Below are 20,647 nucleotides of genomic sequence, written 5' to 3' on the forward strand. Positions count from 1 at the left end.
GTTTTTTGTTAAAATATTGCAATGTGCAGAAACAGGACCAAAGAGAGTGCTTCTTCTAGGTCCTTACCCTACCTGCCTCAGAACTCCCAGGGGGCTTGCTAATAATACAGGGGGCTTGCTAATAATTGCAGAACCACACTCCCAGACCCACTTCTGGGTATAATCTTTGGAGCCTGGACCCAAAAACTGATTTGATTTAAGCCCTTGGGAAGTCCCTTACACACTAAAATTCAAAACATACTAGCCAATAAGCAATGTTCCCAGATTATAATGTTTTGTTTCCCTCAAACATTAGCCTATATTACTACATCCTCTAAACATTCACATTAGAAAACTCATTCATTACTGCAATAAACACTTGCACAGTACTGAATTTATGCCAGGTCACTGTAGTAAGTAATTGGATATGCAAAGACAAATTCTTTAGGAGCTCACATTCTCATCATGAAGTCTAACAGAATTTCGCTGATCTCAGAGCATGAGCCTGAGGGAGATTTAATTCAATTCTTTAATCAGGCAACCAGTGAACCAGGCAGACATATATTACAACAGCCAATTTTCCTTCTTTTAGCTCACAGAGTAAGTACCACAATAATGCAAAGTAGGCAGCTCAAAATCATTAGTTACCTTTAAACAATTCAGCAGACAAAAGAAGACTGAAAAGTTATAGTGCACTACTGCTCTAAAGGTACCAAAGTTCAAGAATATCTGTTCTATCACTTTTTCTAGGCTACATAATGCTGGAAAACACACTTAAAACTACAAGAATATTCATGAAGTATTTATTCAACAAATTTTGTTTACTATTATGTGTCATTAACATTTTCCAAAATATAGTATTCTCTCATATGGCTATAGTGTTATATGTAACTTCTCCAGACAATCAGTTTGTTTAAAATTTTTTGCTGCATAATGCTGTGATGAACATTTTTATATAAATCACTGTAAACACTTCTGATTATTTCTATAGGATATATTTCTAAAAATAGAATTATATCTTTAGGCTTCTTGATACACACTGATTAACTGCTCTCCTGAAAAGTTACTAATTCATATTCCCAAAGCATTAAAACACTATAAGTGTTCCTAGTAGGTGTTGGGAAAAAGTTGCTTTCTAAATTTAGAAGCAATAAAAATAAAGAAAAAAGTGAAAGATAAATCTAAAACATTTTATATATAAGAAATCAACAACATTAAAAATGGCCAACAAACAGGAAAATATATGCAGTAATCAAAGGGCTGACTAGTTGTATTTCTTCCTTTTGTGAATTACCTATTAATAATCTTCATCCATTTAGGGGAAAGGCATATTTAGTTTTTCTAATCAAACTGTATTCAACAAGGACACCAGAATTACCACCTATTCCAAGCCAGAAACCATTAAGTACTTTATATATTATCTGACATAGATAATTATACAAATAATCTATTATTATATTTACAATCTTATAACTAAAAATAATTTCAGCAATGTAATAAAACTAAGATCAAATAATAAGATTCAAACATGAAAGTGAAAAAATGAAGTTCAAGGAAGATACCCAGAAACTGAAACAACACAGAAGTTTGAGACAGCTACTATGATTTATCCTCTTTAATCATCAAAAACAGACTGAAGTAGTCAAAGCATCAAAAAAGCATACAAAAATGGAAAAGTCAAAAGAAACATAACAAGAATCTAAAAATAATAAATGTGGCCAAAATATCTATTCTAAGATGAACTTTTCTAAAATAATTCTCAGAGCAAATCTGTTCAAGGAATTTCTATCTAGGACAAGTGCTTAATCTCTCTGTCTCAATTTCCTCATTAATAAAATGGGACCAATAAGAGTATCGTCCACAGTACCATTAGGTTTGAATGAGATATTAACTGTAAAGCATTTGGAAAGGGTCTGGAGAATAATGGCCATAAAAATGTTATATAGTTATCATAATTACCTATATTGTTATATAATAAAATATCACTTGTATCAACAAACTGAAAAAAGATTAAGAGTAAGCAAAATTCCTACCTCTTATTAAGGACTGGGATTTTACTGAAATGATGGCTTAGATCAGGGTTTAATTTTGTTAATTGTGTGGTTGTTTAAAAAACACCTTATCTGTTAGCAACACATATCTAAGTATTTATGGGTAAAAGTAATATATGATATTTGGGATTTACTTCTAGTACAAAAGTTTCAGGAGTTGGGAAAGAAGGGGAAAAGGAAATGAAAGAATAAACAAGAATGGCAAATGTTGATAATTACTGAAAATGAGTGATTCATTATATTATTCAATTACTACATTTGAAATTTTGCATAATAAAAAGGAAAAAAAGGTCATCTAAGGTGTTCAATTTAATGTGTTCAAACATTTTAATATTTTCTTAACTCTATTTAGTGATACTTATTTGTGGTTTTCCTTTGAAAGCACTTAAACAAATCACATGAACTTCTTACTTAAAATACATAACATGCTGTAGCTGGAATATACTAAGAGCTAATGAATATTTATAAGTGGAATGAATGAATGAATGAATGAATGAATGAATGAATGAATGGTGGAGGTCCCTTTTCTTCAAAGATGTAAGACTAGCCCTGGCCAGTTTGGCTCAGCGGTTAGAGCATCGGCCTGCGGTCCAGAGAGACCCGGGTTCGGTTCCCGCTAAGGGCACGTACTTCGGTTGCAGTTTGTCCCCGGCCCTGGTTGGTCGTGCGGGTGGCAGCCACTCGATGTGTCCCTTCACATCGATGTTTCTTTCTCTCTCTCCCTCCCACTCTATCTGTACAAAAAATGGAAAAATATCCTCGAGTGAGGATAAAAAAAAAAAAGATGTAAGACTAAACAGCTGTGCCAAAGGCTGTCTCAATGTTAACACCATAACAGTGTTCCTCGTAGGATGAATTCTTTCATACCTTATGGTGAATATGGGTACGGTAGAAAACATAAATCCTTATTTAAAATAATGTAAATCTACATACATAAGTAATTCTAAGTTGGGAAGAAACAAATTTTTAAAGAATTAAATAAATCCTCTAAATCAGCAGTTCTCAATCTGTGGGTCAACCCCTTTGGGGGTCGAGCGACCCTTTCACAGGGGTCTCCTAAGACCATCAGAAAACACATACTTCCGATGGCGATTCATAACAGTAGCAAAATTACAGTTATGAAATAGCAACGAAAATAATTTTATGGTTGGGGGCCACCACAACATGAGGAACTGTATTAAAGGGTGGCGGCAATAGGAAGGTTGAGAACCACTGCTCTAAATAGATGTATAAACTCAAAACATATTAAAAATAAATAAATAAATGGATGCACAAACTCTGCAGAGGCAACAGTGTTCTTTCCACACAAAAATTTTTCCCCAAAAAGTGTTATATAAAACATAAAGGGCATACTTAGGTTGTAAGACTACAGTAATTGAAAAACAAAGTAAACTAATATGGAAAAAATAACATCAGGAGAAAAATCTATAGACCTTTATTATAAAAACACCTCTTTATTACAGATTCTGACTAGAGGAAAACAATGTGTGCCTCTGCACTGTCCGAACTGCATGTGGATCAGTAACTACGATCACTTATAGTATTGTCACTCAATGGTATTTTTCTTTTAATATTTTTTCTTTTTATTTATTTTTTGTATTGATTTTAGAGAGAGAGGAAAAGGGAGGACGAGAAAGAGAAAGAAAGAGAGGGTAAGGGGAGAAAAAAAGAGAGAGAGAAAAAAACATCAGTTTTTGTTGTTCTACATATTTATGCTATGCATTCATTGGTTGATTCTTGTATGTGCCCTGACCGGGGATCAAACCCACAACATTGGTGTATCGGGATGATACTCTAACCAATTGAGCTACTTGGCCAGGGCAATAATAGTTTTTTTTTTTAATCCAAAGTAGTATTTTATATGTAACTATGAACACAGAACTATTCAGTCACTATCTGTGAAATATAGACATAACCTTAGAATGCCTAAAAGCATAAAAATTAAAAATCAAGCCTGATAGAATACCCCAACTCATTACTATATCCTGTCATTTCACATTTCAATGGCTATAAATTTTTTATAACTTTACCACCATTTCCCTCCAGTAATGAGTCAGGACCCAAAAAATCTTAATCAGGAAGTACCTGAGAGAACAATACTTACAGAGTTTTTGAGATGCAAGTTGTATTGACTGACCCCATAAGTTTCTATCTTGACTTTTGAGACTGTCATTGATGAAGCGAACTGCAGGTACAGCTTTGTGCTGGGCATATTTCAGTAGTTTTCCTGCCTTCATACGATCCAGCTCTTGTACAACAATCCAGGGAATTATTAATACAAGTTTGTCAAAGCCTAAAAAATAAAAAATATGTCTTAGAATCAACAAATATTTAGAGCTACTAAATCAAACTGCTGTTGGAGAATTGAAAGTTACAAAGTAATGAACTCACAATCTAAATGAATAATACATAAACAATAAAAATTAAAAACCTGTCAAAAGAATGTTAAAAATAAATAAATACTATTGGAGATCAAAGAAGAGTCCATTTAGATAACTAGGTTAATCTGCAAAGGCTTTTTCTTTTTTTTAACTTAAGCTAATTATGCTTAATATATGCTTAATAGCATATCCGAAAGGAAATGTGTTTGCTGGGGGGGATACTCACATTACTGTTAACATAAAATATCAACTGAAATAAAATCAGAATCAATAAATATGTTTTTTAATACCTGGGACTTCTGTTGTCTTCAAAATTCTAACAAATTTGAGATGATTCATCAGAATATTTGTATCAATAACAATCAGAAGTTGTTTGTCTGAAGCAGTATTTGCTAGAGAAAAAGAACAAAGTTAGGATTTCATGACACTTGATAACAGACTCCTTTAAAAATTAAAATTCTGGTATCATAGAACTTTGCTAGCATTAAGAGAAGGCAGTCCTTCAGACAACAAAAACAAAAACACATTTATTCTAATTCTTAAGAGAAAGAACAGTAATAATTAATAATTATCCAGCAGCAGAATATTATGACTTGCTTATGGATGAATTTAAGTCATAAACTGACTTGCCCCAGTGGTAACTACGTTGCCAAACTCTGTCCTGCACCACTGGTAGTTGTGTACTTAGGAATTATAAGCTAATTTTAATATACTCTGAGTGAAATATAATTGAAAAGAAAAGTATGAAAAAGAAAACAGATAATACTAGCATTGCTATTTTATAGGGCCATTGTGAGAGAATAAGGTTAATGCACACAAAAACAGTAATTTGAAAAATTCAGTGTGAATGTAATGTAGCATTACAATTTTTATAAATACAATTCAAAATAGTGTACTAACAAGTTTTGGGTAATATTTATCATTATCTTCTCCTACTAGTAAGAATGATCACAATTTTGCTATATAAATAAGAAATCCAGGCATATAATAACTTTGAGCAATTTGCATTACTTCTGATCAGTGCTTTACTTTGTTGAAATTGTTAAAAGTTATGATTAATAGTAGGAATAAAAGACAACTCATAACTATGATTACTGCCCCTTGGCAGAAAGAGAAAATATGTCTGCCTAATAATGTGAGATATATAAAGACAAATGATAAGACCTATTCCTGTAGCTGAAAGATATACATCACACTTTATTATTTCATATGAGCACATTTGAACATTTTTCATCTAAATATTTATAAAAACTGAATGTTGGCACATCCCTTAAGAAAGCAAAGAGAATATAAGTACTATCATCATGGACATATAGGGCATACCAGCAGAGGAATGCACATCATCTTCTACCAAGTCAATCTCCATACTCGCCAACTCTCCAGCAGGAGGAACCACAGGCAAGTCCACACTCTTCCCGACGCGTGCAGCATGAAGCTCTTCTACTATCTGCATCTAAATTGTAAGGACCCACAGTAAAATATTTTGAATTATTTACTCTGCAGATTAATAAGAAAGCAATTAATTCTTAATTAATTCACTTAAGATGAGATGGTTTATAGAAAGAAAAATGTTTACAAAAATATGGAGGCAGCTTGGTGCAAGAATAGACTTATAAACATACACAGTTTTAAAACAGCTCTTCTCCTAATACTTCTGTAACCTCAGGGAAGCAAATTATTTAACTCCCTTGGGTCTCAATTTGTTCATCTACAAAACAGGAATATTAAATATCTATTTCCTTTTAGTATTTTTGTGAGGATTAAATAAAATACTGTGAAGTTCCTCACACACAGCCCAGTACATAGGAGACCTTTAAATTAATTCTCATCCACATTCTCACTTCAAAGTACTTTAGAAGCCAAATATATTTTTATTTGGATGATGAGCACTCTTCTTGAGATTTCTAAGATTGTATATAAACCATCAAAAACTGAAATCTAAATCTAGCTTTAGAACAGAGGTGAGAAATCTTTCTTCTATCAAGGGGTACTTACCCATAAGACAGAACAAGACTGTCACAAATAAAAACCTGTCACAATCCATATGGTTTTAAAGTCTTCTTAAAAATGGGAAAATACGAAGTGTTCTATAAATCTAATTTTAATTCAGGACCAGGGAACAAAAATCTATGCAATAATCCTATGAGGCTCATTCAGGAGATTCTAGCTGAGAAAATGATGCAGCAGGTAAAAAAAAAAAAAAAAACATATATATATATATATATATATATGCATGCACTCTCGCTTTCACTGAATAACATTTTCATCTTCTTGCTTAGAAAAAAATGGGCAAAATAACACGTTAATATCAAACTGCATCTTGGCAACTCCAAGCATAAGCATGCAAAAGCCTAATAACACTAAATCAAAATTTACATAACTTGTGGGCTATGGGCTCTACGCTCTTTCTTCAAACAGATTCAAGCTTATTAAAAACAAAGGCAAAAAAGTCATTATTTTTTATTAAAATAGGGACTGTTTGACTTAATTTCATTTAAATATTCAAAGTGAATAAGTATATCATTAACCTCTTGATCTGTATCTGGAATACTTTCATATGACACAGAAGAACATCGTGCTTCAAAATTCTGTAATGAAAAGTAATTTCATTAGTTTAGAATGAAGCATATACCCTCAGTGGGGTTGTCTAACCTTGGCATTACTGACATTGGGGTCAGATAACTCTTTGTTGTGGGGCTGTTCTGTGCACTGTAGGATGTTTAGCAGTATCTCTGGCCTCTACCCACTAGACACCAGTAGCACAACCCCCCTCCCAATCTTGACAATCAAAAATGTCTCTATCAAATCTATGTCAAATGCCCCCAAAGGGGTAAAATTGCCCACAGATGAGAAATTGCCCCTTGACTCAAAAAGCCTCATTCTATTAAGTCATGAAAAAGTAGAAATTCTTTAGGGCTTACTCACTCATATGTACATTACTAAAAATACTCATATTCTACGAATAAAACTAAGAGAGCCCTGGCAAATTTGGCTCAGTGGTTAGAGCATCGACCCACAGACCAATGGGTCATGGGTTCTATTCCAGTCAAGGGCATGTATTTCGGTTGCAGTTTGTCCCCAACCCCGGTCAGGTCATGTGGCAGGCAACCAGTTGATGTGGCTCCATCACAAAGATGTTTCTCTATCTCTCTCTCTCTCCCTCCTTCCCATTCTATCTAATAATAAATGGGAAAATATCCTTGGGTGATGAATAAAAAAATAAACTAAAAAAGAACCACGGCAAAGGTCAACAAACTGGTCTTCAGTGGTGGGAAATTTTCATCCAGGAGTAACTGAACCATTTCTAAGTGACATGGGACTTTGAATATTACAATATGAACAAAGGGACTTTGAATATTACAATATGACTAAGAAGGAAAGGCTAAAATATTCACAGTTGTAATGTACATGGGTAAAGCACCTTCACCTAAGTAATTCCTATTCATTCTTTAGTTCAGTTTAACTGTTATCTCCTCTGGTAAACTTTTCTTAACTAATCCCTGGACAGTGTACCAAGGCCATGTTTATCTCCTGCTGTGAATTTCCAGATTTAGGTGATTGTTGTATCTCCTCACATACATAAGCCTCTGAATACAGAGATGGTGTGTCCCTTACAGTTTATAGCAATGCCTGGCACACAGTGGCACTGAAAAAATAATTTGCTAAAGGAATAAGCTATTCAGAATACTACCACCTGGGTGTTCTATAGTACCTAGGGTTAAAGAATAGCCTAAGAGCCCTGACCGGTTTTGCTCAGTGGTTAGAGCGTCGGACCGGGGAGACCTGGGTTTGGTGCCCGGACCTCGGTTGCGGTTTATCCCCAGCCCCGGTTGGGGTCATGTGGGTGGCAACCACTCGTGTCTCACGATGATGTTTCTCTCTCTCTCTCTTTCTCCCTCTCTCCCTCCTCTAGGTGCAAAAATGACCTTGGGTGAGGACAAAAAAAAAAAAAATGCTTAAAAGACTGCCACGGTGTTGTTGTTTTTTTAATCCTCACCTGTTTTATCTTTTGTTTTTTTTGTTTTTTTGTTTTTAGTTGAGAGAGAGAGAGAGACATGGATGTAAAAGAGAAATATTGATCGTTTGCCTCCCATACACACCCCAACCAGGAATCAAATCTGCAACCTAGGTAAGTGCCGTCTGGATACCGAACCGGCAACCTTTGGGAGTAAAGGATGATGCTCCAACCAACTAAGCCACCCAGACAGGGCCACTGTACTTTTTTTTTTAAAGACTATTTGTAACTGCATTTTTCTACATTTTTATGCATTCTCTTCTATTATAGATATTTGATACTTGCCAGGATATCTTCCTAAAGAAGATGGAATTAAAGGTATAAAATAAAGGAATCAAAACATATCTTCCAGACTAAATTTGAACCAGCCCTCTGTGATCATTATCAGTAATGGAAACATATTACTCTTTGCTAAAACCTACATTCTCTGTTTTGTACTACCTTACCTGGGTCAGGTTTTCATTAGACCTTGAATCATTACTTTCTCGATGCTCATGATGGTATTTTCCTTTCCATTCATGAACAGTCTGTTTATAAGTGGAATCTGAAAACAAATGTTTATTTTTGTGCCTCATCAAATTTAAAGAAACCTGAAAGTTTTCCAGGCGCCCTTTTTTCTTCTGTTTAGTCTTTGACTTGCTGGAATCCAAAAGGAAAACATTGTCTTCTACAGGCTTCTGGTGGATAGCATGAGATTTTACTGGGATTTTGAAACTTATCTTTTTTCTTCTAGATTCGAGGGGTTCCTTAAATATCTTGTTGGAATTATAATCCTGAGGAAATTGGATTCTCTTGCATTTTTCCAGAACACATTTTTCAGAACTCTCTCTATATTTATTGTGCCTTTCTTTCTTGACCTCTTTCATCTTCTCCCTCTGAGCAAGCACACGAGGCCATGTTTTCTCATTTGCCTGGCCTGCAGCTTTAGCTTTCACATCTTTGGCAATTTTAAGATTGCTAAGGCTTTTAATTCCATGGTCAACATTTGTCAATTTAATGTCTTTACCTTTAAAATCTACACATTTATTTATATCATTTTTAGTTCCATTTGAAGAAGAACTTTGTGAAATAATTTGATTATCATTTGAATATGATGCTTCTTGAAGTTTCACAGGTCCTTGGGACGATGAACTGAGTTTCGGTCTCTTTCTTGGAGTTTCAGTGTCTACATTCAGTCTGTAAAGCAGCACAGAAACCTAGGTTACATTACAATTATACATGGTTATACATAATTTGCACTATCATTTTAGTTAGAAAATGACAGAACTAGCCTGACACAAACTTCATAAAAAGTAGAAATGACTACATTAAGAATGAAATGGAAAGGATTATTCAACAAATGGTGGTGGAATAATTGGTTTGCTTTTTGGGAAAAACAAAACACAAATTTACAGCTTTATAAAATACCAGACAGCATAAATTCCAAATAGATTAAACACTTAAGTGCAAAATAATTATTATAATAATATCAAAATCTTAAAAACCACAGGGGAAAAATATTTATCTGATATCCTAATAGAGAACATCCTAAACCTAAAAGCCATGGAAAAAATCACAAGGGAAAATAATAAATGTAAATGACTATTTACTTTCAAACTTGTATTAAAAATAAATAAACAAAATAAATAAACAAAATTCAAAGAACTGGAAAATGGCTGGTGGAAAAGCAAAATGATTCTACTTCCACAAAGGAATTTGAAAATATAATTAAGAATTCTAAAAATGTTCATATTCTTTGACTTCTCAGTAATTTCCATTTTAGAAATTAATATCAAGGTGAAAAAATAAGAAATCAGCTAACAAATATATTCAATTCAGGATTATTTATAATAGCAAAAAGTCAAGTACAAGCAATCTTTTAAATATATAATAGCTCGGGTACCATATTGTTTACATAAATTACAAGACAGTTCTAAGATATCTCGTATGCCATATAGTTTGTCTTTGACAAAAGAAAATTTCACTACAAGTTACATCTAGAGTGCTTGCCAATATTTGAAAGTGAATATTCAGATATTAACAATAAATCCAAATGCTATGCCTTATTCATATTACTAATATTGGTAGTCTAATTACCTATGATGAACACATGTGGGCTCAGGGATGCAGATATGTTTTTAAGTAGGCATTCAACTATTCAGCATTGCAAGGACTGAAACTAAATAACAGATTTTGAGTAAGTGCTAAAGCCAAGTTGAACCTCACTGCATTCTTAGAATGATTTAGATTCTATTCTTAAAGTAAATCAACATTTCTTCCTCCCCCAGACACTATGTGGGCAAGTCTATGGGGGTAGTATATAGATCAGAAGTCTATTTATGCTCTGATACATGGATATAAAATCAAGATCTAGAGCCCTGGCCGGTGTGGCTCAGTGGTTAAAGTGTTGGTCCGTGCACCGAAGGGTCTTGGGTTCCATTCCCAGGCAAAGGCATATACCTGGATTTCTGGTTCAATCGCCAGCCCTGGGGTGTGTGAGGGAGGCAACCGATCAATGCGTCTCTCTCACGTTGATGTTTCTCTCTCTCTTTCTCTCTCTTTCCCTCCCTCCCTCCCTTCCGGCCTTCCACGCTCTCTAAAAATTCAATGGAAAAAATTCCCTGGGTGAGGATTAACCAGAAAAAAAAAAAAATCAAGGGCTAGAAAATGTGCCCTTATGTAAAAGGTAACTTGTAAAAAAAAAAAAAATCAAGCAGTGTTTCAGGTTTTTAAACTCATTTAAAAAATATTTTTGTCAAGCAGTGTATTAGAACTTAAAATAAAAATTTTAAAATAAGATGCTATAGCCCTGGCCATTTTTGCTCAGCACTTAGAGCATCAGCCTGCGGTCCAGAGAGACCCGGGTTCCGTTCCCACTAAGGGCACATACCTCGGTTGCAGTTTGTCCCTGGCCCTGGTTGGGTCGTGAGGGTGGTAACCACTCAATGTGTCCCTTTCACATCAATGTTTCTCGCTCTCTCTCTCCCTCCCACTCTATCTGAACAAAAAAAGGAAAAATGTCGTCTGGTGAGGATAAAAAAAAAAGAAGATACTATGCCCTGGCCAATTTGCTCAGTGGTTAGAGCATTGGCCACGGACCAGAGAGTCCCAGATTCAGTTCCCGCTAAGGGCATGTACCTCGGTTGCAGTTTGTCTCTGGCCCCGGTTGGGGTCATGTGGGTGGCGACCACTTGGGTGTCTCTCTCACATTGATGTTTCTCTCTCTCTCTCTCTTCCTCCTTCTCTCCCTCCTGCTCTATCTGAAGATAAATGCAAAATGTCCTCAAGTAAGGATAAAAATAAATAAAATAAGATACTATTACAAAATGCATTAAAAATCTATTTAAAATTTAGAAAGTGATAGTCAACATAATATGAAATTTGTAACAGAATATACTTCAACAGATAATATAAAAGCAAAATATCACAAAAAAATAGAAGAAAGCTCTGGCTGGTTTGGCTCAGCGGTTAGAGCGTTGGCCTGCGTTCCAGAGAGACCCGGGTTCTGTTCCCGCTAATGGCATGTACCTCGGTTGGTTGCAGTTTGTCCCCGGCCCTGGTTGTTTGTGTGGGTGGCAGCCACTCGATGTGTCCCTTTCACATCAATGTTTCTCTCTCTCTCTATTCCTCTCTCTCCCTCCCACTCTACCTGAACAACAACAAAAAAAAAATGGAAAAGTGTCCTCGGGTGAGGATAAAAAATAAAATAAAAATAAAAAAATAGAAGAAAATTATTTTAAAGAAAAACTGAAAAGAGTGAAAAAGAAATCAAATTTTTAAATTTTTGTTTTTTGCTTTTAGCAAATGGTAACTGAGCTTGTTTGGGGAGCAGAACTGTTCTTTATATATTTAATGCCATTTTGTTTGTGTGTTTTTCAATATGTTTTTATTCCTTTTAGAGAGAGAGAGAGGAAGGGACAGCAAGAGAGAGAGAAAAACACTGATGAGCGAGAAACAGCAATCAGCTGCCTCCTGCACATCCCCACTGGAGATTGAGCCTGCAACCAGGGCATGTGCTCTGACTGGGAATCCAACCAGCAACCTCTCAGTGCATAGGAGGACACTCAATCAACTGAGCCACACTGGCCAGGGCTAATGCCATTTTAATTGTTTTCCCATAACTCCTTATCTTTTCAGAAACCTTGATCTTATCAACTTTTATCATGCATTATACGTTTTATACTTATTTAGTCAAATTAGTGGTGAGAAATTCCTTCACCACAAAAATGATGTGAACACGGAAATCAAAGAAGAATCTCCATTATTCCTACCATTATGCCCCATGTTCTCTAGTTATAGGCACATCCTTTTTCATTAACATGGTTTTAGAGCCATATGAATTCAATATGCTACACATTCTTTTCAAGGTTAATATGTAAAAATAATTACCCAAAATTTCTTAATCAGCCTCCTAACTGCTTCCATTACTATATGTAATGAAGTTATTATATCTCATAAAGATGTAAAAATAAAAACACTTGAGATAAAAATCTACATTTTATTTGAAAGTGTCTTTCATATAGTATAGAATTCTGAAAGACTTTTTTACTCAACATTTCCTTAAATTTATATTAACAAAAATTATAATCTCTGATAAAGCTAGAAATATTTGCATTCAAAAGAGTACTAATCACAGTAAGTAAAGGGTTTTGCAAGTTTAAATATTTAGTCTCACAATTCTAGGCCAAAAAAGTAAAATGGTATCAAAAAAAGTGGGGAATTTACCTTTTCAATTCTTGTCTTCTTTTTGTATTACAGTTCAGAATGTCTATATGATCTGATTTCTGGAAAAAAAAAAAAAAAAGTATCATTCAAGAAATGTAAGTTGTGCAGTGGTACTACAGTTACAGGGGAAAGAGACTGGGAGATAATTTTTTTCCACACCTATGTGATCGTGAATGAGTTGACACAATAATTAATCCTTCCAATAATCTTGTGAGACAGACACCATTATCATCCCCCATTTTACAAGACAAAGTACCCAAGGCTCAAACAGAGCAAATTATCTTCCATAATGTCACAGAGCAGGTCAGCAGCAGAGTCCTAACTTGAAACCAGATCTGTCTACTCTCTATTCTGTCACCCTGTCTCTCTTTGTACTCTGGGGATACAGGACTGGGCACAAGAAAAATAAGACCGAAACAGGATATATAGTCCCTTTCTGAAAGAGCTTAAGTAAAAGAATAAAGTAAAGAGAAGTAGAAGAGTTATGTACAAATATCCTAATGTAAGGACACAATTAAGCATCAAAGCAGAAAAGTAGACAATAAATTTTAAAGGTATTTATTTTTTATCTTCACCCAAGGACAGTTTTTTCCATTTTATCTTCAGATAGAGTGGGAGGGAGGGAGAGAGAAACATTGACAGGAGAGAGACGCATCGACCGGTTGACTCCTGCACAACCCCGACCAGAGTTGGGGGATGACTGCAGCGGAAGTACATGCCCTTGACCGGAATCGAACCCAAGACTCATTGGTCCGTGGACCAATGCTCTAACCGCTGAGCCAAACCGACCACGGCATAAAAGTGTTTAAAACACCAACCACCAAAAGTTGAAACATACCTAGGAAAAAAAGGAGACAAAATATATGCAGAAGATTGACTACAGAATGAGTAAGGATTAATGAGCAAAAGGAAAAGGCATTCTCAGCTAATGAGTGCTTCGGCATTCAGAGCTAAAGATGATTGGAACAAATTCAACAGGGATAAAATAAACCAACCTAGCTAGAAGCAGAAGTTTTCAGGAAGAAGAAAAAAGAAAAGTGGAGAGTTAGGGTGTAACCAAATTTAAGAGCATCCTGAATGACAAACTAAAAAGTAAGTGAAGGTTTATTAACATAGAGGAAATATAACCAAATCAGTGTTTTAAGAAGGTTAATAGAACAGCAATAAGTTGAAATGGCAGTTTCATTATATGAAAACAAATTCTTAAAAACACAATTCTGCATTCATGTAACGTGCACTACCTTTTCTTATTACCCACAACTCTGTAGCTATCTTGACATAAATCTAACTTCAACTTGAATGTCGTAAGCACTTCACCAACCACCTACAAATCAGCTTCATGTATTTACTCTGCAGTCACTGCTTCTAATTATTTGTGTGAGAGTGGAAAGAACTTTGAACTTGGCTTTGTTGCTGGACACAGCAGGTCCTCAAATAACATCGTTTCCTTCACTGTTTCATTAAAACACTAATGAGATGCTGTTGGAAGTTAACTCTTGTTCATATCAATTAGTCTACAGTAAAATACCAATTGGTCTATGGTTTCATTATAAATCATTTCACTTAAAGTTGCGAACCTACCTAGAACATTGAGAATTTACAGTACAATTTTGTTTCCTTTGGACAATTCACTTAACCTTCTGGATCTCAATTTCTGAATCTGAAAATGCAAACACTATATCTGCCTTGGCTACCTCAAAAAGAAAGTGTAAAGACAAATATAACCACATATGGGAAAGACTTTAGAAATGTCTAAATTTATATCCATGTTGTTTAATCCCAAATGGCAGGGTCTATCAGCAAAAAGAAATAAGGAACTTGATAAATGCTTTTGGAAGAGAAGAAAGGAAAAAACCAACCTGTTTTTCTTTCCACTGGCTATCAAAAAGTAAGTATAATACAAAGAAAAAACTAATGAAAAAGTAGTGGGAAGATTTATATCATAAACTTTCTGATTGTACATTCAAACTTTAATATAAATAATTTTCAGTTAGTTACAGTATGTAAACACTCACCAGTTTTCTTTTATCTGATGAAATGGATCTTACAGAGCAAGATGAGCTAGTAGAACTTGCTGAGATTTTTTTAACTTTCTTTTCCTAAGAATGGCATTTGGAGAAAAGGAAAGAAAAGCATAAAATAAAGCACAATATAAGACAGCATTATTTCATCACTGTAATAAATCAACATTCTTTCTACACTAATAATAAATTTCAGAGGGGAAGCCCAACTAGATGGGAGACTCAACCAGAAACCAGAAGATCTAGATGCTCTAAAATTAGAGATGAGATGGGAAACAGGTGTTACAGCAGAAGGCCTGCTCACAGCTCAAGGGCCCTGAGAGGTGGCACAGCCATAGTGGAACTCAGTCTTCTACAAAGCAAACCCATATACCCAGTTATTTTTCACTGGGTCCTGAGTTCAAGAGACCCAGGACAAATATATTTTATGTACTTACCATGTGCCAAAGACATTCTAGACAGTGAAGACAGAGTAATGAAAAAACTATACAAGTCCCTGCCCTCATGCAGGTTAAAATCTAGTGCAGGAGTTCAAAAATAGATAAGTAATAGCCCTGGCCAGTTTGGCTCAGCGGTTAAAGCTGGCCTGCGGTCCGGAGAGACCCGGGTTCGGTTCCCGCTAAGGGCATGTACTTCGGTTGTAGTTTGTCCCCGGCCCTGGTTGGTCGTGTGGGTGGCAGCCACTCGATGTGTCCCTTCACGTCGATGTTTCTCTCTCTCTCTCTCTCTCCCTTCCTCTCTCTCCCTCCCACTCTATCTGTACAAAAAATGGAAAAATATCCTCGGGTGAGGATTAAAAAAAAAAATAGATAAGTAATATATTTAGTGTGGCACAGTGTGCTATGGGGGAAAAAAAGCAGAGAAAATAATTGGGAAATGTTGGGAAGTTGGGGTTGAGAAGGTTGCAATTTTAAAGAATAAAGACCTAAAGAAGGGATGGACCCGGCCGGTGTGGCTCAGTGGTTGAGCACTGACCCATGCACCAGGAGGTTGCTGGTTCAATTTCCAGTCAGGGCACATGCCCAGGTTGTGGGCCAAATCGCCAGTGGGGGGCATGCAAGAGGCGGTCAATCATTGTTCTCTCTCATAGATGTTTCCATCTTTCTCCCTCCTTCCCTCTCCTTTCCTCTCTCTCTAAAAACAATAAAGAAAAAGAATTATTTTTTAATTAAAAAAAAAGGGATGGAAGAAACCATGTGAACACCTAGGAAAACTGTTTTCAGGTCAAAGGGAATAGCAGCAAGGGCAAAGGCCCTGAGGCAGGAAGGTGCCTGGCTTGTTGGAACACAGCAAGGAAGCCAAGGGGTGGAAAAAGCAAAGGGGGAATTGGAGGGAGAAAAGATGGGGAGACTAGGTCACTTTGATGGCACCAGCAAGGACTTTAGTTTCTACTCTGGATGAAGTGAAAAACCATTAGAAAATACTGAGTAAAGGGGTGATATGATCTGACTTACATTTTAATAGAATCGCTCTGGCTGTTGTGTTGAGAAGAGAACACAAGGAGGCAAAGGCAGAAGCACAGAGATCAATTTAGAAATTGTTGGGATAATCTAGAAAAGCGAGTCGACTACCTTGATCATGGTGACAGCAGTAGAGGAAGTAGTCAGGCTCTGAATGTATTACTAAGAGAAAGCTAACAGAATTTACGGATAGACTGGATGCAGAAGAGGACGGTGACCAGGGTTTTGGATCAAGCAACTGAAAAAAATGGAATTTCAATTTACCAAATTGGAAAAACTGAGGCTCGGCACTTGGAAGGTTATCATTTAAGATGAGGAGGAACCAGTGAAGGACACTGTGATGAATTCCTCCGATTTTCCTCCTCACTTAGTCTCAAAAGCTAAGTGAAGAAGGTGTTTCAAAGAGAAGGTGAAATCAGTTATGTTGAATATTGCTGATTGGTCAAGTCAGATGTGGTCTTAAAACTGTCCAATGGCCCTGGCAAGTATGGCCCAGCAGTTAGAGCGTCAGCCTGTGGTCCAGAGAGACCCAGGTTCGGTTCCCGCTAGGGGCATGTACCTCGGTTGCAGTTTGTCCCCGGCCCTGGTTGGGTGGTATGGGTGGCAACCACTCGATGTGTCTCCTTCACATCGATGTTTCTCTCTCTCTCTCTCTCCCTCCCACTCTATCTGAACAAAAAATGGAAAAATGTCCTCGGGTGAGGATAAAAAAAACAAAAACTGCGCAATGGATTTAGCAACATGGAAACTATTGCTGGCCTTAATGAGAGCATATTTGGAGGAGTAATGGCAAGAAAAGTCTAGTTCAAGTAGGTGAAGAATGGGAGAACTGCAAACAGCATGTCAATTACTAGTGTCAAATAGGGTTACCTAAATCAAGGCCACACTCCACTTTTCAATTATAACTATACCTGGGAGGCCAATTTAATAATCAGAAAGTTAGTAAGCAAGGAACAAATACCAAAAAGTGTAATGATCTCTAGAATACTCCATTCAAGTGCTGAAAAAGCAATATGAACTAACCTGCTACCACAGAAGTCACTCCTTTAGTGAATACTTACCTTTGCCAGGTTAAGGAACTCATCTTGGACGATAATATATCATAAACACTATCCAATTCTGATGATGCACTATGCAGACTATTCGGAGTTTATAATAACATTGACTGCAGGGTATTTTGCTTGTTTTGATTAAATCAATCATGTGACTGTCCTGCTTCCTAGAGACAACACCTAGCTCAATTATTTAGCTATCCTAAATGTCACCCACCAAAACACTTCTTAAAGTACTGTGCTGACAGTACCTTAGGAACATGGTAAGCATGCATTCCCTATCCTCAGCCTCCCCTGCAGCTCCCCATTTTGATTGATGAGGATGTAATCCTATCCAATGCTGAGTAAATGCAGAAGGAAGATGTGGAAAATGGTCTCTGAGCCTTGGCCAGTGTGGCTCTGTTGATTGAGTGTCCTCCCATGCACTGAGAGGTTGCTGATTCAATTCCCTGTCAGGGCACATGCCCAGGTTTCAGGTTCGACCCAGGTAGGGGGCATGCAGGAGGCAGATGGATGCTTCTCTCTCTCTCTCCCTCTCCCTTCCTCTCTTGGGAAATCAATAAAAAATATTTTAAAAGAAAATGGTCTACAAAAAGGAGGATTCTGGGAAGATATAGAATTGAAGTCAGGAATGCCTCGGCAAATTACTTATCTCTCTAAGCTTCAGTTTGTTCATCTGTGGGACAATAATAGTACCTACCTGACAGAACTGTGAGGAATAAATAAAATAATGCAAGTGCCCTGGCCGGTTTGGCTCAGCGGTTAGAGCGTCAGCCTGCGGTCCAGAGAGACCCGGGTTCGGTTCCCACTAAGGGCACGTACCTCGGTTGCAGTTTGTCCCCGGCCTGGTAGGTCGTGTGGGTGGCAGCCACTCGGTGTGTTCCTTTCACATCGATGTTTCTCTCTCTATATCTGTTCCTTTCTCTCCCTCCCACTCTACCTGAACAAAAAATGGAAAAAATGTCCTCGGGTGAGGAAAAAAAAAATAATGCAAGTAAAGAATGGGAAAAACAAATTACTTCTGGGCCAGAAGGGCAGAACAACATACTTACATACGTCATTTTATTTATTTTTCTTTATTGGTTTTTAGAGAGAGAGGAAGGGAGAGGGAGAGAGAAATAGAAAAGTCCATGAGAACATCAACTGACCACCTCCTACATGCCCCCTACCAGGGATTTGTCCCACAACCGGGGCATGTGCCCAGAATCAAACCGGTGACCTCTTGGTGCATGGGTCAAAGCTCAACTACTGAGCCACACCGGCCGGGGTACATATGTCATTTTAAAACAGAGGAGAATTTTCTGCATTACACGAGAATCAACTGTCTTTGGATTAGTAAATCAAAATTCTTACTTCTTCATCAAAGCTGGGTAATGAGGTGGTGTCTTTTCTCTGAGACTTCTCTCTTTTTCCGCAAGATTCTGTGTTGGACATTTTGAAAAGCTAAAATAAACATTCAAAACACATTATGTGTTGTTGTTGTTTTTTTATCTCTATAACAAGAAAATATATTAGAAATTATTACTCTTTCAATTATTTAAAGACTGGAGTTTTACAAAACAATTTCCATTTCCTAAACATCCCTAAGATGATAGGATTCTTTCGCTGTTCCATTTCATTTGTTATACTCTCCCGCATAATGATCTATTCCTCTCCTTCAGCTGCATCTACACCTTTTGAGGAATGACTCTCCAAACTATTCCTTTAGCTGTGACTTCTCTCTCTCGGCCTGCAGGACTGTGTTTTGTCCCACCCCCACCTCAAAACCAACTTGTCCTGAATCTTCATTTTCCTGGCATTCCCTCTCTGTCACTCACTGAGCGAGACTTCGGGCAAATCACATACATTTTTTTGAGCTCCCAGTTTAATTACAGTATGTAAAACAAAGATAACCTATCCCAGAGGGTTTTTGAGGGACTCAATTGAAACCATGGATATTAAAAATACCATGAACAAGGTAGAGCACAGTCGGGGCTAAATAACTACTGGCACGTGGCTGTCTTTGTACTGGACCCTGGGCTCCCTGAAGAGCATGCTGTATTAAAAACTTAGGCGGTGCTTATAAATGCTTGCTGAGGGAGTGAATGAGTGAATTTTTTTCTTCCGCAGAATATTTATTCTTTAATTCTAAGCCACTACCAACTCTTGCCCATTACAAGTTCTTGACCAACCTCCCATACTGGTCTCATTTTTCCAGCCCTGCTTTGAATCGAGTCAATACTATTAGCTGCAGAACCCCTCCATTCACTGCCCCCCCCCCAAAAAAAGCAATATGACAAACACAGTCATTTCTTACGGTCATAAACACTCTCTGTCAAGTTAGAGTATACCAAAAGCATCCTGTCCTGGAACATAGAGACCCGAAACTGGGAACATCACCAGGACTGCTGGGACAGGAAAATATAAAAGGGGGTGGGGTCTAGAAGCAAAGCCCAAAGGAGAGTTTATTGCTGGCAGTGACACATATTAAGACTATGAACTGTAAAGGCTAGAAACCAAGCAACTGCAATTACTCCTGGTCAGTCATGATCACAGTAAGTGAAGTTCTATGAAAGAATGATCAATTACATAAAATCAAACTTTTAGAATGCTTTGATGAATATGAAGAGAAGAAAAATGCTGATAGATAACAAAAACTCTAATAGTAAATATTAATAAAAGAATATTCAACATGATGTCTAAGAATAGATTCTAGATTACCCAGAAATTTTGCTTTGTAAAATAATTTATGGAAATAACTGAATTCACAGTTGAACTTCCAGATTAATCATCTTCTTGCTCTAAGGATTCCATTCCACTGGGGGTAGGGGTAGCAATACAATAACTTCTTTAAAGCGAGTTGCTTAGAGGTAATGGACTGTTTATTTTTTTATAATTTAAACGTGATCCATGTTGGTCTGATGCTACTTTGAAAACAAAATAATGCTAATTTAAACCTGTTACCCACAAGACAAATTGAAAAAAAACAACACTTCAAATAGTAG

General features: G+C 36.6%; 1 protein-coding gene across 6 annotated transcripts in view; it reads right to left on the bottom strand.

Annotated features, from left to right (window-relative positions):
• The window catches only part of SWT1 (SWT1 RNA endoribonuclease homolog), an 81,143-nt gene that overhangs the window by 58,710 nt on the left and 1,786 nt on the right, over positions 1-20,647 (bottom strand). For 4 of the 6 annotated variants that reach the window (XR_004960864.1, XM_036272054.1, XM_036272055.1 and 1 more), the window contains exons 2-9: positions 19,017-19,106; positions 15,146-15,229; positions 13,131-13,189; positions 8,873-9,602; positions 6,940-6,999; positions 5,735-5,864; positions 4,702-4,803; positions 4,135-4,323 (exon numbers count right to left, since the gene is read on the bottom strand). Coding sequence is in view for 5 of the 6 variants with exons in the window: in XM_036272054.1 (XP_036127947.1) it covers positions 4,135-4,323; positions 4,702-4,803; positions 5,735-5,864; positions 6,940-6,999; positions 8,873-9,602; positions 13,131-13,189; positions 15,146-15,229; positions 19,017-19,097 (1,435 nt within the window). In the remaining variant the exon portion in view is untranslated. The remainder of the gene's footprint in view (positions 1-4,134; positions 4,324-4,701; positions 4,804-5,734; positions 5,865-6,939; positions 7,000-8,872; positions 9,603-13,130; positions 13,190-15,145; positions 15,230-19,016; positions 19,107-20,647) is intronic. The other 2 variants (XM_036272058.1, XM_036272056.1) reach the window with 2 other exon arrangements.

Source organism: Molossus molossus, unplaced genomic scaffold (genome assembly GCF_014108415.1).
Source record: "Molossus molossus isolate mMolMol1 unplaced genomic scaffold, mMolMol1.p scaffold_m16_p_20, whole genome shotgun sequence".
In the NCBI taxonomy this organism is placed as follows: Eukaryota; Metazoa; Chordata; class Mammalia; order Chiroptera; family Molossidae; genus Molossus; species Molossus molossus.